Raw genomic sequence first — 18,664 nt, 5'->3', positions numbered from 1 at the left:
GTGGTGTTTTAGAAATTGAACCGGCTAGGTGAATAGATAATTAATTAAATTGATCAAAATGACATGTAATTTAATTTGATTTAGTTTCTTGTTATTTATTTTTTACTTTAAGATTATTGAAATTTATTACTTTATTTCTTAAATATTACTTAAATATTTTGCTTGAGTGATTAAAATAACATGTAATTAATTTTTTTTTTCTGAGTAAGAAGATGGAGAATGGGACTTGAACCTGACCTGTGAAATGAGACAAACCACAACTATGCATTCATATAACCCTTCGTAGAAAGAAACTACACCCACTATATCAAGTTACTAAGATGCAAATTTGTAGGTGCAGCATTGCCCAACAGGAAACGAGTTGTCGCATAGCCTCCCAGATCCCTTCTTATTTTGATACCCAGGATATTCCCATAAGTAGAAAGACACTTCCTGAACCAAATGCAACCCAACTTGTTCTGCTATTTTCACAATCTCCCAATCACCAAACGGATGAGCTGTTTTATGGGTCACGTGAGCTTCTCCATTCCTTGCCAACATGTCACGTGCACTTCTAAGGAAGCCCTTTACTACCTTATTGTGAAGCCTAATTAGAAAAATACAGAATAAGTATATGATCAAATCATCATAAAACTATAAATTTCTTTTTCCTTTTTTTTATTTGTTTCTTTTTAGCTTGCTAGCTTAATTAATTTGGCTTTTGTCTTGTTCACGCCATCGAAGAGGGGCATGAGGAAAGTTGAAGACAATCCTGTCAAAAAATTCGTTCTGGAGAAGTGAGTGCTGTCCCATAGTGCAAGCATCCACTCCATGAATAATTGTGCACCCAAGATGTTGCAGCTCTTCCAAGTGCATTGCAGCTCTTGAATACTTCATCATCAGTTCACCTTCTCTCAGCCACAAATCAAAATATCCAGAGATTAGATTATACCCAACAATTTGCAATCTCTTACCGTGCAGTTAAATTACTAAGATAGCAAGATAATGCTATATATATATGTGTGTGTGTGTCTAGCATCTATATATATATATATATATACCTCTGGAGTCCAAAGAGGTGGCAACTATGTTAGTAGCAGATCCAAAGGCTCTAGCCAAGCAAGCACCAAAAGAGAAGTCTCCTTCACCAACTAGAAGTATTTGATGAGAGCTGCTATAGTGCTTTATCCATTTCTCTTCTGGACCAACAACTATATTTCTTAACATATTCAACTGCTTATATATCTTCTTTCATCTTTTTCTTCTTGTACAATGAAGATATATATAACATTTTCTTAACGTTGATAATTTAAATTAATTAATTGAAGATTAATTGTGATTTTTATGTTTTCATTTTCCAAAGAAATTGTCGTCCATGAAGAGTCTCCTAGGTGTCTCTCTCATTAATATGCGGGCCTTGGCTGTTCAGATCCTCCCTCTACTCTTTTCTTGGTTTACGATTCAGACCTCCCTTAATTTGAAGGTCATTTACTGCAAATGTCATTACTTCGCGATTCTCATCTTCTTCCTTATTTATTTATTTTTTTTAGAAGAGGCAGTGTTAATAAAAGAATATGCAGCATATAATGCCTGAAATTTTTTAAATTATATTTCTTTTTAAGCCCTATTTAATCAAATAGAAATTTAATTTAAAAATTTTTATACTTAATTGATTATATATAGCAATATATGCATCCTCTTGAAGAATGTTGTGGATAGCTTTTCTTTTTGGGGGGTTGTGGATGGAAATTAACAAGAGATCAGAAAATGTTAACCCTAATATTATTACTTTACCGAGACTTGCAGCCTCAGCCTCAGCCTCAAACATATATATATATTCTTAAAGTTAATTTGGATTAATTGAAGATTAATTATGATTTTTCCATTTCCAAAGAAATTGGGTTAGTTATATATCCTCCATGCTTTAAAGTCTCCTAGTTTTCTGTCTCGCAGAGCCTTGGCTATTCAGTGTTCAGCTCTCCCTTCAAAGGTTTCGTTTACTTGAACTTCATATGCTAACATTCATTGGATTATTTAAAGATTAATAAGAATATTGAGCATAATTAAAAGCATGAAAAATTTTAAATTAAAATTCTATTTCCATAATTTTATAATTCTCTATTTAAAATATTTCTCAATGTTTTTTTATATTTTTTTACAAAATTGGCTTATTTTACTTTTCATTAGAACTGTTATGTATAAGTTTGAAAATTTTTTTTTAATATATAGTTACTCATAGAGTGATAATCTTTTAAAGAAAATGGAACTTGTAATACTACTTCATAAGTATTATTTAAATCAAACATTTAATTTGTAATATCTAAAGGAAAAAATGTTGACTGAAAATATTTTCTTATCGAAATGAAATTTTCAAGTTGTTTAAGTCTTAAATTATATTTATTAAATTTATAAGAAGTTAAATTAAAACTATTTACTTCATATCTCCCTCAAGAAGGCTCAGTTGACATTGATACATTTGATTACATAGTGTACGTTCCTCATCATCTAGATATGTTATGTTGTAGATGGAAATTAACAAGTTGCTTGAAATGAACAATTGGAGATATTTACAAGTGTCCATGCATACACAAGCGTCAACGTCTTGCAAGGGTGGACGTTCACTACAATTATGGTTCACCCAAGAACTTCTAGCGGTCTCAAGTGTATTGCCCCTCTTGAATGCTTTGCCACCACCTCAGGTTTAGAATCTAGAAAGGTGGCAAACATGCAAGCATGTTGGTGAAAGGAATTATGGAAAAATATTTTTTAATTTGCATATTTCAGTAAACTTGATTACAAATCTACAATGATATATATCAGCAGTTTGGTATATAGGTCGGTCTTAGTTTAGAAAAGTTATATATGGGATTCATCTGTTGGCTAAAGGTAATGCCATCTGTTGGTTTTTCTTCTCATTGTCATCTAAAGTTTTATTGCTTATAAAAAATGTCAAGAAAATGAAGCTAATAATATTTGTTTTCATAGTTTTCAATTCATAGGCTAAATATGTAACGCTCTCACTTTAGGTAGTCCGTACATTTTATTGTTCCGATAACTAATGTTTGTTCGGACAGTTAGGATGTTTGGAACTACACTCAAACTAGAGTGAAGAGGCATAAATTGACCGAATAAAGACCAAGAAAAATTAAGGAAAAAAAAAAAGAAATGAATTGCAAATGAGTTAAACGAGCCGGGGTCACAGCGATGGATGACCTCACCAGGAAGCGACTGCAGAGACAGTTGCTAACCCCAGACCCGCAAGGTACCCTAGGGAAATAATTTTTAGGACCTAATTAAAGTTTATTGAGGTATAAATGATATTAAAAATGTCAAAGAAAATTCAGGAAAAATTTATTAATTGGTACAGATAAAAATAACCCGATAAGTATAATGAAGGGCATTTTGGTCATTTCAACCCCAAAGTTAAATTTTGACCTAAATGTCAATTAAAATAAGAGGGATTAAAACAAATAAAATAAATTAAAATTTTGAATTATGATAGGGAAAGGAGAAAAGAAAAGAAACAAAATCAAAATGTAAATGCATTATTACATAAGCATGACAACATGCATGACATAATTAAAATATTTGACCAATAAAAATTCAACAAATAATTATAGGGATAAGAAGGGATTTAAATAAGACAAGATTAATTAAAAAGAATCATTTTCCTCTTCATTATTCTTCATGGCCGACCACTCTCCCATGGCTTTCCACCATTGAAGCTCTTTTAAAGCTTCAAAATTTTTACATTCTTGCCATAACCTCCATAACCACCAACACTAAAAATTGTTATTTGACCTAGCTAGAGTGATTGGTAGTAAAAAAAAAAAAAGGAAGAAATTGAGGATTTGTGAAGCTAGGAAAATTGCTAAGAGAGGTATGTGCAATATTTACCTTAAATTCTTGTAATTTCCTTGAATCTAAGTTGTGTTGAAAGGAAATTGCTTGAAAAATAATAAAGTTAATGCATGTATGGAAGATTGAATTTTCGGTAGCCCTATTAAGAGAGTGAAATTGATGGTTTTGATGGTTTTAACTTGGTTAGTAAAGTTGATTAATGAAGTTTAGGGTATTAGAAATTTAATTGCCTGAAAGTATGCTTGAGATTGAAATTGTAAGTTAGGGTTTTGACCTAACTTAGGGGTTTTGTGTTAATACTTGGAATTGGTGTTGTTGAGACTACTTGTTGCTATTTTGAAGTGCTATGTATGCCAAATTGGAGTTATGGAGTTGGAGGAATTGGAATTGGGAGTGCAATTTTTCTTGTAGGAAATTTGGACCTATGAGTCCAGTGAGGTTTTTAAACCATTGATGCATGCATTTTAGATCATCATTTAGGTGTAATTTTTGCACATAATTTACTCTTGTTCATAGCTATTATTATAGATATTAGTATATATTTAGTCAACTTTACAATTTTCACACTTCTTAGTTTAATTTTTGGAATTTATTTGTTTTGTAGGTTAAATTTGGAGAAATTTGATTTATTTTGATCAGAGTAGCTATTTGGAGGAGATTAAAGTCGAATTGCAAAAATTTTGAAGTTGAGTAAAAAATGGCCGAGAGCGACACAACCTGCAGCACAACCGAATTAGCTTATGTCGCAGGTTGTGTCGATCGTCAGATATTCACGCCGAGAGCGACACAACCCGCAACACAACCCACGACACAACTGACTCGGCTTATGTCATTTTTACTGGAAATAATTGACGTGGCATTTCCGTTACTCCAGCTTTTTACCTCTCTTTCTCTGGAACCTTCCCCCTTTTACCCATTCTAGGGCAGACCCTTAGCCTATATAAAGCCTCATTTTATCATTTTCTTTCCATAGAGAGCAAGGGAGGCATTTTTGGCAAGATTAGAAAGAGAGAAGGAGGGAGCACGTTCTCCATTTTTCCAGCAGCCTGCAGAACTCGTTTTCTGCACTTTTCTGCAGCAGAATCTGCTGCATATTTCTGGGTTTTTCTACCCCTTAGCTTACACTTCCATTATTTCTTCATTTGGGTTTGTCTTTAAACAATGATTTGTGAGTAGTTTATTGAGATTCTAGAGATGGATTTGTAAATATTGATTTGTATTGTGGTTTTTGAACTGATTTAGCCATTTAAATGGGATTTGTTACATTTTGATTTATTACTTGTGAGCTTGTTGCCTTGCTTGATGAATGGGCTCTCATTAAGTTAAGCTTTAATCCTTAATAGATGGACTGAAAAGTGAATATTAGGGATAGATAATCTTGCAATAAACTTTATTTTCTTGGTGTTAGAGATAAGCTAAGAAGATTAAGGGGAATTTTCCAAAAATCAATTAGAGCTTTAAATGGGTTTTTGTTAGGTTTGAAATACCGTGAAAACATGGTTTGATTTAATGAAAACCAACTTTGAAATGCTTGAAAAAGGTTTCAAAAATTTAAGAATTGATTTCCCTCAAAATTGCAATTCTCATGTGTTTGGCTAAATTAGGGATAAACCACATGCAAATAATATTGAAAATCCAATCTCTAGAATCAATTTAATTTTCATTGAATTTAGATTTAAATCCTCCAAATCTCATAAATAGCAATTTCAATTTAAATCCAATTTAAATTTAAATCCAATTTAAATCCAATCTCTAGAATCACTTTAATTTTCATTGAATTTAGATTTAATTCCTCCAAATCTCATAAATAGCAATTTCAATTTAAATTTTAGCAATCTAGTTTAATTAATTGTTAATTGTTTGATTTAGCATTAATTCCTTAAATACTAATTTTAATTCCAAATTTCATTTTACATCTTTAATTTTTGTCTTAATTTGAAATTTCATTTTACATCTTTAATTTTTGTCATTTTAATTAGCTTATATTTTTATTTCCAATTTAAGCACAATTCCCTGTGGGATCGATATCATTTTTTTTTTTAAAACTATACTACTGTGACCCGTGCACTTGCGGACACACCGTATCAAGTTTTTGGCGCCGTTGCCGGGGAATTGTTTGTTTTTAAGTTGGATTTTAATTGTTTTAAGCTAATTAGAATTTTTATTTTCTTTTATTTTCACTATTGTTCCTTGTGTTTTTCAGGTACTTTTCTTGTTTATGAGACGATCGAAAAGCACAAGTGATACTGAATTGTTGTTTAACCCAGAAATTGAAAAATTCTGTCGAGCCAACAAAAAGGAATACAAAAGAAGAAAAGAAGCAGAAAAAGAAGAACAACAAAGATTTGAGCAAGAGGAGACAATTGAAAATATGGAGAATCAAAATAGAGCTATTGGTGGAGACAATGGAGGAAATGAGCAAAACAGGCAAGATGTAGTTGTTAATCAAAATGATCCTCAAAGAAGATCCATGTTGGATTATGCTTTTCCTAGATGTGCAGATGTGAGAGATAACAGACCTATTATTGGAGCTAATCAATTTGAGTTGAAGACTGGTCTCATTCAAATGGTTCAGAATTCACAATTTGGAGGTAGTCCACTTGAAAATCCCCATTCTCATTTGAAGAAATTTTTGATGATATGTGGTACACAAAGGCAGCCTGGAGTTTCAGATGAAGTGATTCGGCTCACCTTATTTCCATTCTCTCTTCGGGATTCAGCATTGGAGTGGTATGACTCACTTCCACAAGCTATTATAGCTACTTGGGAGCAGCTATCTCAAGCTTTTCTATCTCAATTTTTCCCACCTGGGAAGACCACTCATTTGAGGAATTTGATGGTAGCTTTTAAACCAAGAGATGATGAAACTTTGTATGAATCTTGGATGAGATTTAAGGAGCTTGAAAGGCAATGTCCTCATCATGAAATACCGAAATGGATGATTGTTCAGAATTTCTACACCAGAGTTACTCCAGCCATAAGAAACACAATTGATTCACAAGCAGGAGGAGATTTCATGAGAATGACAAGTGAAGAATGCTATGATCTATTAGAGAAGATTGCTCATAATACCCATTTGTGGGGAAATCCTAGAGCACTTGAGCCAAAGAAGGCTGGGATTTATGAACTTGACTCAGTTAGCTACATGAATGCAAGATTTGATCAGTTGACTCAGCTTCTTAGTGATTTTTGCACAAAGGCAACAACCTCAACTCCTACAACTATGCAACAAGTTGCCTTCACAGATGGAAACCAAAGTTGTGGAGTTGATTACTCTTCTTATAGTGATAATTATTTGCAAGAACAAGCTGCTTATGCAGGAGGTTATCAACAGAAACCTATGGGAAATTCTTACTCTAATGTGAACAACTCAACATGGAGGCCACAAGCAACTTTTGCTCAATAAAGTCAAAGCTCAAATTATGCTCATAACCAGCAGTATGTGCAGCAGAATAGGCCTCAATTTCAGCCTCAATTTCAGCCCACAAGGCAGCCACAACCTGGATATCAAGCAAGAGCACAACAATCCCTTCCACCTCATGAACCGAAGCCAACCTTGGAAAGCATGATGGAGAAATTTTTTGCTGAACAAAGTAAGATGAATAGCAAATTGGAGGAAGAAATGCAACACATGAGACAAACTATGGATCAATTACAAGTCCACAACCGCATGTTGGAGACTCAATTGGCTCAACAAGCAAGCTCATCGGGAAGCAATTCCTATGGGAAACTACCTAGCCAACCACAAAACCCTCATGAACAATGTAAGGTTGTAACCTTGAGAAGTGGTAAAAAAGTTGGTTAAGAGAGTGAAAACAAGAGAGAAGAAAAAGAGAGCACAAAAGAAGAAAATTCAGTTGAGAGCGAGAAAAATGAAAAAGAAGAAGAAAGCAAAAGTGAGCAAGATGAGGGAGAAAAACCATACATCCCACCTGAACCTTACAAGCCCACCCTTCCCTACCCTCAAAGATTCATCAAGCACAAGCTAGACAAACAATTTGGCAAATTCCTTGAAGTGCTAAAGAAGTTGTATATCAATGTGCCATTCACTGAGGCACTATCTCAAATGCCAAGTTATGCCAAGTTTTTGAAGGAGATTCTTTCCAACAAGAGAAGGCTAGAAGATTATGACACCATCAACTTGGGAGAGCAATGTAGTGCTATAATTCAGAAGAAGTTACCTCCCAAACTCAAAGATCCGGGTGTGTTTTCCATTCCTTGTCATATTGGTGATAATTGTGTGGCAAATGCCTTATGTGACCTTGGAGCTAGTGTCAGCCTAATGCCACTTTCAATATATGAAAAGTTGAATATGGGAGATTTGAAGCCCACAAACATGTATCTTTCATTGGCTGACCGTTCAATTAAGTATCTAGAAGGCATTCTTGAAAATGTGCCTATCAAGGTTGGGAAATTCTACATTCCGGTGGACTTTGTCATTTTAGATATGGAAGAAGACACAAAAGTTCCTATCTTATTGGGAAGACCCTTTTTGGCAACAGCTGGTGCATTAATTGATGTAAAGGGTGAGAAATTGACACTTAGAGTGGGAGATGATCAAATGATTTTCAACATCAATCCAGCCATGAAAAGGAAACATGAAGAAGTTGAGTCTTGTTTGCGGGTAGACATTACTGATGAGATTGTTCAAGAGCATTTCAGAAAAAGCTATCCACAAGACTCTCTTGAAAATTGCTTAGTCCATGGTGGGAGCATTGATGATGACAATCACAACATAGCTGCTTTTGCACAACACTTGGAGAGTTCTCCACCACATCCTGAAGCCACAATTTTTCAACTTGAAGAAGTGCAAACTTTGGAGATCAAACAACCATTATTAAAGGTAGAGGATGCCCCAAAGGTAGATCTTAAACCTCTTCCTTCCAACCTCAGGTATGCTTTTCTTGGACCAAATAGAACATATCCTGTCATAATTAATGCATCTTTGACTGATATTGAGAAAGAAAAATTGTTGAGAGTTTTGAGAGAATATAGGAGAGTTTTGGGTTATGCAATTGATGATATAAAGGGAATTAGTCCAACAGTTTGTATGCATAGGATTTTCCTAGAGCCAAATAGTAAACCTTCCATTGAACACCAAAGAAGATTGAATCCTACAATGAAGGATGTTGTGAAAAAGGAAATCCTAAAATTACAAGCTGCTGGACACAAAAGACTTTTGCAACTTGATGAGTTAGAAGAATTGAGACTTGATGCTTATGAAAATGCTAGGATCTGTAAAGAAAGAACTAAAAAATGGCATGATAAGCATATCAAGAAAAAGGACTTTAAAGAAGGAGATTTGGTTCTCTTATTCAATTCAAGGTTAAAATTTTTTCCAGGAAAATTAAAATCAAGGTGGTCCAGTCCATTCAAAATTGTGAAAGTTTTACCTCATGGTGCTGTGGAAATTTTTGGTGAAAAATCGGGTAATTTCAAGGTAAATGGGCAAAGGTTGAGGCACTATTCAGTTGGTGACCCAATTGAGAAAATAGCAACTTGCTATCTCTCTCATTCTCCATAACATCTTGAGTGAGTATGGTCAAGCTAAAGACCTAAACTTAGCATTTTTGTGCATAACTCCCAATTTTTCATTGATTCTTTATTTCTTTCATATATATGTTTGTTTTAAGTTTTTTCTATACTCCTTATTCAGAGTTTAACATTGTTCTAATTTCCTTGTGCAGATGGGATACAATGCATTGCAAGCAAATGAGCATAAAAAAAAAAAAAAACATTTCATGTTTTTATTTTTAGTTACTTAATTAATTAGTATTTTGAACTTATTTAGTTAATATTTTGCTTGTGTTGTTTTTCCTTTACTTGAACCATTTACTTATTCAGTTTTTTTTTTAGTTCCTCATAACATACATTTTTCTTTTATATCTTTAGAACATTGCTCACTTGCTTTGATATGCTCCTTCGGAATTTACACTTGATGATTATATTTTTGTGCTTAACTTCCCTATTCCAAATTTTTGAGTTTAATTGATTTAATGGATTCTATTGCACTGTTTCTTTTGCAATGAGTGCAGCAGCTGTCCAAATTTTATCTAATTAAATTGGCTGCACTTCAATGAGGTAACACTTCTTATCTCAGCTTGTTGTGCTATCGCTTATGCAACAGGGTAATAATTCTTTATGCACCTATAGCCAAATTATCCCATTCCTTGCACTCTTTTAACATTGAGGACAATGTTCATTCTGAGTATGGGGGAGAGGGTAAATTTTTTGCAAAAATTATTTTTTCCTTTTTCATTTGCATATAGTGACACACTCATTCATTACTTGATACTTGTACATATTCACATACATACACTTGCATATAGCTTCATATACTTAGTTATGCATACTTAGTTACATATAGGTTGACTATACATTTACACTCATGCATTTCATTTTTTTAAAAAATTTTGAATTTTTAAACCAGTCTTTGAATTCCATAAGCCACTTATTCAAGCAATCCAACTTGCCTTTAGATGGTTAGTGGAATGAAAGTTCCAGCTGGGTATAAAGTCTTAAGCATTATTCTTTCTCTTACTTAATAGCTGAAAATTAATATATTTATCTAGGTATGCAGATTCTGATTAGTTATTTTGAGTTTTGAGTGTCTGGATAAGCCTTTAAGGAAGAAAATGGTCATTGTCGTCTCACCATTCCTAGAACAAGCATCTTAGATCTTTCAAAGCGAAATTTTTAACTTGCATTTGATAAGAATATGATTTAGGCATTCCTTCATATTTTAAACCTCGCATTTAGCCTTAACCTACCTTAATCTCATTTCAACCCTTGCAAACCCCCTTGAACCTTAATTCCCTAATTTCTTTGGAACCCAAATCATTTACCTAGCCATAAAACCTAAACACAACCACCTATTTATGAGAATAATATTTTAGCAATTAAGTGCATAATAAAAAAAAATAATAATAAATAAAAAAATAATAATAAAATAAAATAAAATAAAAAATAAAAAATAAAAATAAAAATGGAGGATTGAAACATCTTGAAAAGTGCTAGAGTAATTGTGAAAAGTTGAAAAAAAAAAAAAAGGTCACCAAAATATCCCAAAGGTAATTTTGGGTAAGACGTGAAATAGGGACGCATACAAAAAAAAAATAAATAAATAAAAGTAGTCCCTTTATTGTGATAGCACTTGAGATTCATTGTGAATTTCTTTCCTCTTGATAAAAATAAAAAAAAAAAAAATTTATGCACTTTGAGTTTCATGATTAATATTATTCTCATATTTTGTTTACCTTATTCCCTTTCTTTGTTAAGCACAATCTTACCCTATTTGACCCCATTACAACCCTTAAAAAGACCTAATGATTCTTTGAAAAATGCTTGTTACATTAGTAGAGTTAGATCTTTTATGCTTGCATATGGGTTTGGCAATATAATCTTCCATACATTACTCACCATCTATTTAAGACACATTGGCTATCTATTTCATTTAGGTTTGTTTTGGCACAATTGACTCTTGTAGCTGGTTGGTATTTGTTGCTTGGGTTGATTGGTTAATTCTTAGCTATTCTGTAATTGTTGAGAGTGCTTGCTTCATTCTTTGTGCTTTTGCTGGTGGGAACTTGGAATGTTGGTGGCTAGAGGTAAGTTGGTGGTTTGGATTAGTGATTTTTGTGTTTTCAAAGACTGATTCTATTCCTTTCCAAATGAGTTTTAATGAAATTTTGCTTGAGGACAAGCAAGAGTTTGAGTATGGGGGAATTTGATGCATGCATTTTAAATCATCATTTAGGTGTAATTTTTGCACATAATTTACCCTTGTTCATAGCTATTATTATAGATATTAGTATATATTTAGTCAACTTTACAATTTTCACACTTCTTAGTTTAATTTTTGGAATTTATTTGTTTTGTAGGTTAAATTTGGAGAAATTTGATGTATTTTGATCAGAGTAGCTATTTGGAGGAGATTAAAGTCGAATTGCAAAAATTTTGAAGTTGAGTAAAAAATGGCCGAGAGCGACACAACCTGCAGCACAACCGAATTAGCTTATGTCGCAGGTTGTGTCGATCGTTAGATATTCACGCCGAGAGCGACACAACCCGCAACACAACCCACGACACAACTGACTCGCCTTATGTCATTTTTACTGGAAATAATTGACGTGGCATTTCCGTTACTCCAGCTTTTTACCTCTCTTTCTCTGGAACGTTCCCCCTTTTACCCATTCTAGGGCAGACCCTTAGCCTATATAAAGCCTCATTTTATCATTTTCTTTCCATAGAGAGCAAGGGAGGCATTTTTGGCAAGATTAGAAAGAGAGAAGGAGGGAGCACGTTCTCCATTTTTCCAGCAGCCTGCAGAACTCGTTTTCTGCACTTTTCTGCAGCAGAATCTGCTGCATATTTCTGGGTTTTTCTACCCCTTAGCTTACACTTCCATTATTTCTTCATTTATACATTTGGGTTTGTCTTTAAACAATGATTTGTGAGTAGTTTATTGAGATTCTAGAGATGGGTTTGTAAATATTGATTTGTATTGTGGTTTTTGAACTGATTTAGCCATTTAAATGGGATTTGTTACATTTTGATTTATTGCTTATGAGCTTGTTGCCTTGCTTGATGAATGGGCCCTCATTAAGTTAAGCTTTAATCCTTAATAGATGGACTGAAAAGTGAATATTAGGGATAGATAATCTTGCAATAAACTTTATTTTCTTGGTGTTAGAGATAAGCTAAGAAGATTAAGGGGAATTTTCCAAAAATCAATTAGAGCTTTAAATGGGTTTTTGTTAGGTTTGAAATACCGTGAAAACAGGGTTTGATTTAATGAAAACCAACTTTGAAATGCTTGAAAAAGGTTTCAAAAATTTAAGAATTGATTTCCCTCAAAATTGCAATTCTCATGTGTTTGGCTAAATTATGGATAAACCACATGCAAATAATATTGAAAATCCAATCTCTAGAATCAATTTAATTTTCATTGAATTTAGATTTAAATCCTCCAAATCTCATAAATAGCAATTTCAATTTAAATCCAATTTAAATCCAATCTCTAGAATCACTTTAATTTTCATTGAATTTAGATTTAATTCCTCCAAATCTCATAAATAGCAATTTCAATTTAAATTTTAGTAATCTAGTTTAATTAATTGTTAATTGTTTGATTTAGCATTAATTCCTTAAATACCAATTTTAATTCCAAATTTCATTTTACATCTTTAATTTTTGTCTTAATTTGAAATTTCATTTTACATCTTTAATTTTTGTCATTCTAATTAGCTTATACTTTTATTTCCAATTTAAGCACAATTCCCTGTGGGATCGATATCATTTTTTTTTAAAACTATACTACTGTGACCCGTGCACTTGCGGACACACCGTATCAACCATAACTAGATCTGTGTTGCTCCAATTGGTGTGAGGCTAATTGGAGATGAAACTAGACCCAAAAATCTTTATTTTTCATGAAGAAACCCTGCCCAAATTCTGTCCATAATTTGACCAATTTATTGGTCTAATTCGACTTACTAAATCCTGAACCCAGAAAAATGACCAAATGAACAGTACATAACTTCCTCTAGACAGGTCCAAATGACCTGATCTTTGTGGAATTGGAAAGCTTAGACATAATACTACAACTTTCATTGAGAACACCAAGCTTAGAAATGTCTCTAACTAAACCAAAGTGTTGGCCTAAATTATGACACAAAATTGACCAAAACCATTCTGTCCATAATTTGCTGGACATAAGCTTACCCGATTAGTTTTGGCAAAATGGCCATAACTTGATCTACAAAAATCCAAATACAATAAAACCAGTGGAAAATTTTCTATAAGACATAGATCTACAACATTTGTGTTTTGACAAAAAAACTCAGAAACTAAGGGAATTAGGTTAATTAGATAGGTCAAGTTAGTATGCACATTCTGGAAATTGCTTGAGTGACCACTTGACCCCAAAACAGTATTATAGTCATATCTCTCACTAGGAAACTTCAATTGGGATGAGCCATACTGTTCTGGAAACCTAAGAAACAGGGCTCCAACTTTGTTTTAGGAACTTATCTCAAATTTTGAATGTAAGAACCTTAAACTGGAGGTCAAAGCTACTGACCTGAACTTGGACCTTGAAGACATAGGGTACCTGAGTCCAAGATAGTTAATTGTCTATAATTAATTCTACAAACCTTAAAAAATTGTAATTAAAATTTTTGAGTGACCATAAGACATAGGTTAACAACTTCTATGAAGAACCTTAGGTCTAAAAATGGCTATAATATGTCCAATTAATTAGACAAAGACAGACTCCAGAAGCTGTCAAATTCTGGACCCAGAAAGAGAATATGAACCAGTTGTAGTTATTTTACCATAACTTGAGTTCTAAAACTCAAATTAATATGATTCAAAAGAGAAAATAAAGACAAGACATAGAGGGACAACTTCCATGAAGGAAGTGTGGCCAAACAGTAGCCATAAATTTATCAAATGAATAGGTAAAAGTAAGACATTAAATACTAAATCACATGAAAGAGGTATGTGGGACTTACTTTCCCACTATAAATTTACATGAAAATTCCTAATAAATAAGTAATAATGTTTAATTGCCTAAAGTATACCTAGACTCATTTATATAGCTTGGATCGATTGATATACTAATTAGGAACTACATATTGCAGTACTGCCCACATGAATAATCATTGACAGACAACATATGTTTGAAAAAGTTGTTCTACTGGCTTTATGCCTGCCCGATGGCCATAGTGCCTATTATTATTATTACTGGCTTATACCTACCCACTGGCCTAGTGCCTAACATGACCGTTGTATACTGGATAGACATACGGATATCTAACTAGTATACTCCCGTGTATCCAATCTTTATAGTCTGTCATAAGTTATTTGGGCACAAATATGAGTAACACATCTTAAATTTAAACAAGTATATGAAGAGATCACTGTCATGGATTTAATAAGACTGAATATAAAATATATGAATAAAAAGATCATGATAATCTATTGCTTCCAAAGTTTCATAAATATGTAATTAATTCTAAAATTTAGTAAATTTTATATGGATAATTATTTCAATTATTTTATTACTTTTTATTTCAAATTATTGCACCATTAAGCAGAAATGCTTAGCGCGTTGGTTTTTCCATCGCGTAGGTATAGGAGAGCACCAGTAGCCGCAACAGTAGTAGGAGAGTATAGATAGAGATGATCAGATCTGCTACAGGGTCAGTGTCACCTCACCAATTCATTTTGGGTAGGGCTCATGTGTATTTAAATTTTGTATTTTGGATCACTGTACATAAGTAGATGTTGTAAATCATGTTGAGATATGTAATTAAATTTTAGATTATAAATAATTGTACATTATTGTATGTAATGTTATATGAATGAAATGAAAGTTTGTTTCTTGAAAATTGATATGAGTAATGAGAGAAGATGTGATGAAATGGGTATAAATTGTTATTAACAGGTAAATAAAAAAATCCGTCATGCACCAATAAAACAGAGGAGACTCTGTCTGGGTTTCCATAAAAATGAAATTGAATAAAAAAAATTTTCTACACGTAAGATAATATAATTAAATAGATAATTAAATTAATTTTGTACACGACAAGAAAGAACAAGGTGCTCCGACACTGAATGTAATACGCCTTGCTTGACTATATTATAGACGGGTGAGGAGTGTTACAAAATACAAGTTAAATTTTATGAAAATATTTAATGGTTGAAATTATTTACTATAGGATAAGATATATGGTGAACATTGCCTTATTATTTTAAATCTTTTTTTTTTTTAAATTTCAATTTGACTACTAATAATTAAACAAGGCTATATTATTATTATTATTATTATTATTATTATTATTATTATTATTATTATTATTATTATCATCTATGGTTTTTAGTATTTTTTTTTTATAGTTTTCATTGCATATTTAGGTAGCCTATATTATATTGAGAATGTCAAAATATGGAGTAATTATTTTTTTTCGTAGTATTCATATTTTATTTTAACTTTTTTCATATGATATTCATATTTCACATTTGATGACGGCTATTACACAAATACGCAGCGAAATATGGTCTAAAAAACTAGTCCAATATTTTAATTTAAACCTTCTTTTTTTTTATAATAATAATAATGATAATAATAATAAACATTCTAATCAATGAAAAAAAAATTCAAATAAGCTCTCTATATTTTCAGTCAAGGGCTAAATAAATTTCTATATTTTCTAATTAAGGCCAAATAAGTTTATATCTAATAAAATATTATTTGTTAATAATAAAATATTTATTCTAATTTTTATTAATTTTAATATTAAATAATTTTTGTTCACCATATTTTTCAATTTCATTTTTTAAATTTTATTTAAATTAAAACTAATAAATAATTTTAATATGTAAAATTTTGAAAAATTAATATTTTATTATTAAAAAAATAATATTTTATTAAGTGTGGATTTGTTTAGCCTTGATTAGAAAATATAAGAGTTTATTTAGTTTAAAACTTAATTTTGACCTTATTTGACCTCTATTAAAAGTTTAGAAGCTTATCTTTTTTCCTCTAATCAATTATATTACAAATGAAAAATGACCTAGAAAAAAAATATAATTACCATATATAATAATTTTCTTAAATTAATTAAAAAAGTACTCTTGATAGAGATTTATAAAATAACTTACCTAACCCCTGAGATTTAACATTTTTATAATGTGATAAAGAATCACTAAAAACATTCAAGATTGTAATTGTTTAACCAAAAAAATTAAAATATTCAAGTCTTTAATTTTGGGCATGATAATTAAAAACTTTTTTTTTTTCATTTTATTCTTCTAACTGTATGTAAATATGAAACCAAAACATCAAAGATCTTATTAATCAAACAATTACAACTTCCTAAAACGAATAGAATCAACCTAAAACAATTAATAACAAACTAGAGGAGAGAAATTAATTGACAAGTTCATGCATATTTTCTATAAATTTATCAACATAACTATTCATCAACCCCTTGTTCAGCATCTCCCTCCACTTTCTGTGGTTCTCCTTCAGCATTGAACACATTACACTGCCTTTATCCATTACAGACTTTATGGATTTGCTTAAGTTCTCCTTGGAAAACCACGCTTTCTCATCTCTCACCACCTCCACAGCTACCTTCAACTCTTCAGCCATGAACCTGGTGTTCAAGATTTGGTCACCCAAATGTGGAATCAATACTGCTCGACAATCACTCATCAAAGATTCCCACATTGATCCAAACCCACAATGGCTCACAAAACATCCTACTGATGGGTGCTCTAGGATCATTAACTGTTGTACCCATCCCCCCCATACCACTCCTCTACCTTTAACCCTCTCTTCGAACCCTTTGGGCAGTGCTTCTTCCACTGTTGCGGCACCCATTGGTGGCTTTAAGGCCACTAAAAATGGCAAACCTGTTAATTCAAGCCCTAAAACCAGTTCTTGAAATTGATTTTTCTCAAGAACAATTTGACTGCCAAATGCGCAGAACACCACTGAACCTGGTTGAAACCCACTTAGCCATTTAACCCACCGATCTTCTAGGGGCATTTTAGGCGGCTCCGGCAACATAGGTCCGGTTAGAAATACCGGCTTCCCATATTGACTCCCAATATATTCACAAAATTTTCCTTCGGTTTCATTGCAAGTTCTGATGGCTAAGGCATCACTTTCTTTCATTGCTTTGTAGATTCTCTCGTAAAACGTTATCCCCTCACCGAAAGGCTGCGATATAAATAACAATGAGCGCACTTCATGGCCGCGAAGAACGACAGTTGACGATGGATAGCCGGCGGGTGGCACTAAAAGTTCAGCCTCGGTGATGGGCTTATCTTTAGGCACATTACGTGCCGGGACTAGTACTATTGCAATGGATGCAGCTGAAACAACGGAATAGTTTATGGCCTTAATGCCAAAGGCTTTGGTTATCTCTGGCACCCAATGGGCTACATCATAAAAAATCAACTTAGGTTTGGTGTCACGTATTACCCTTTCGACTTGATCACGGGTACGATCCATGGCTGCAGCTAGCAGATAGGTGAATTGAATGGGGATGTCAGAGGCGTTCTGGGTGCCTTCAGGGAGACCCTCGACGTGAGGGACCGTGAGAGGGTGGAAGGTGATGAGATGAGGATAAAGATTCAAGTGTTGTAACTGTTGTATAGCTTTGATGGGAAGCAAGAAGGTGGAGGAGTAACCTCTCTCTGCAAGCCTGTTTGAAAGGTGGAGGAATGGGGTCATGTGGCCAAAAGCAAACCACGGGAACATTAGTAGGTGAAAATTGGAGTTCTTGGGGTGACTCATTTTTCTTACAATGGAGGAGGAGAGATTCTTGTTGGATTTAGATCTAGTTCATGGTGATTGTAATTTGCTTGGCCAAGACAAATAGTAGCCAAAAAGGGAAATTTATTAGAGGGATTGGGTCAGATGAGAGTGGGTGATGATGGAGATGAGGAAGCCAATAAATTTTAAGACGCGTAGAGTTGTTGTCTCCACAATCTTGGGAGAAGTCTTGACTTGACTTCAACCAAGTCGCGTGTTTTTCGCTTAATACTATAATTTTCCCTATAATTTTATATCCAACTATATTATTAAATTTATTCAAAAAATTCTTACTATTATAATTTTTTTTTTTAAATTTTCACTCATAATTGTTTCATTTTCATATGTTAGTTCCATTGAAATTCCAATTCTTCAAGCTTTATATGGAATTTAAGTAAAATTGGAATAAAATTTAATTCATTTTGTCGATTTTTAGATATTTTTATTTTGGTTCAATTTAATATTTTAGACTAAACTAGATTAAATTTAGGAATA

General features: G+C 32.6%; 1 protein-coding gene, 1 non-coding gene and 1 pseudogene across 2 annotated transcripts; all 3 read right to left on the bottom strand.

The window, feature by feature from the left end:
* Window positions 1-315: 315 nt before the first annotated feature.
* LOC131179416 (uncharacterized protein At4g26485-like) lies at window positions 316-1,206 on the bottom strand (annotated as a pseudogene).
* A 5,455-nt stretch (window positions 1,207-6,661) lies between these two features.
* Window positions 6,662-6,768, bottom strand: LOC131179659 (small nucleolar RNA R71). Its single transcript, XR_009148547.1, has one exon. It is a non-coding gene; the product is annotated as a small nucleolar RNA R71 (small nucleolar RNA).
* Window positions 6,769-16,621: 9,853 nt separating this feature from the next.
* LOC131179545 (UDP-glycosyltransferase 79B6-like) lies at window positions 16,622-18,237 on the bottom strand. Its single transcript, XM_058146423.1, has one exon. The coding sequence runs from the start codon at window positions 18,149-18,151 to the stop codon at window positions 16,775-16,777; it is 1,377 nt and encodes a 458-aa protein (XP_058002406.1). The 5' UTR covers window positions 18,152-18,237; the 3' UTR covers window positions 16,622-16,774.
* Between the last annotated feature and the right edge of the window lie 427 nt (window positions 18,238-18,664).

This window comes from Hevea brasiliensis, chromosome 4 (genome assembly GCF_030052815.1).
Source record: "Hevea brasiliensis isolate MT/VB/25A 57/8 chromosome 4, ASM3005281v1, whole genome shotgun sequence".
Lineage (NCBI taxonomy): Eukaryota > Viridiplantae > Streptophyta > Magnoliopsida > Malpighiales > Euphorbiaceae > Hevea > Hevea brasiliensis.
This window is presented reverse-complemented; position numbering and strand designations above follow the sequence as displayed.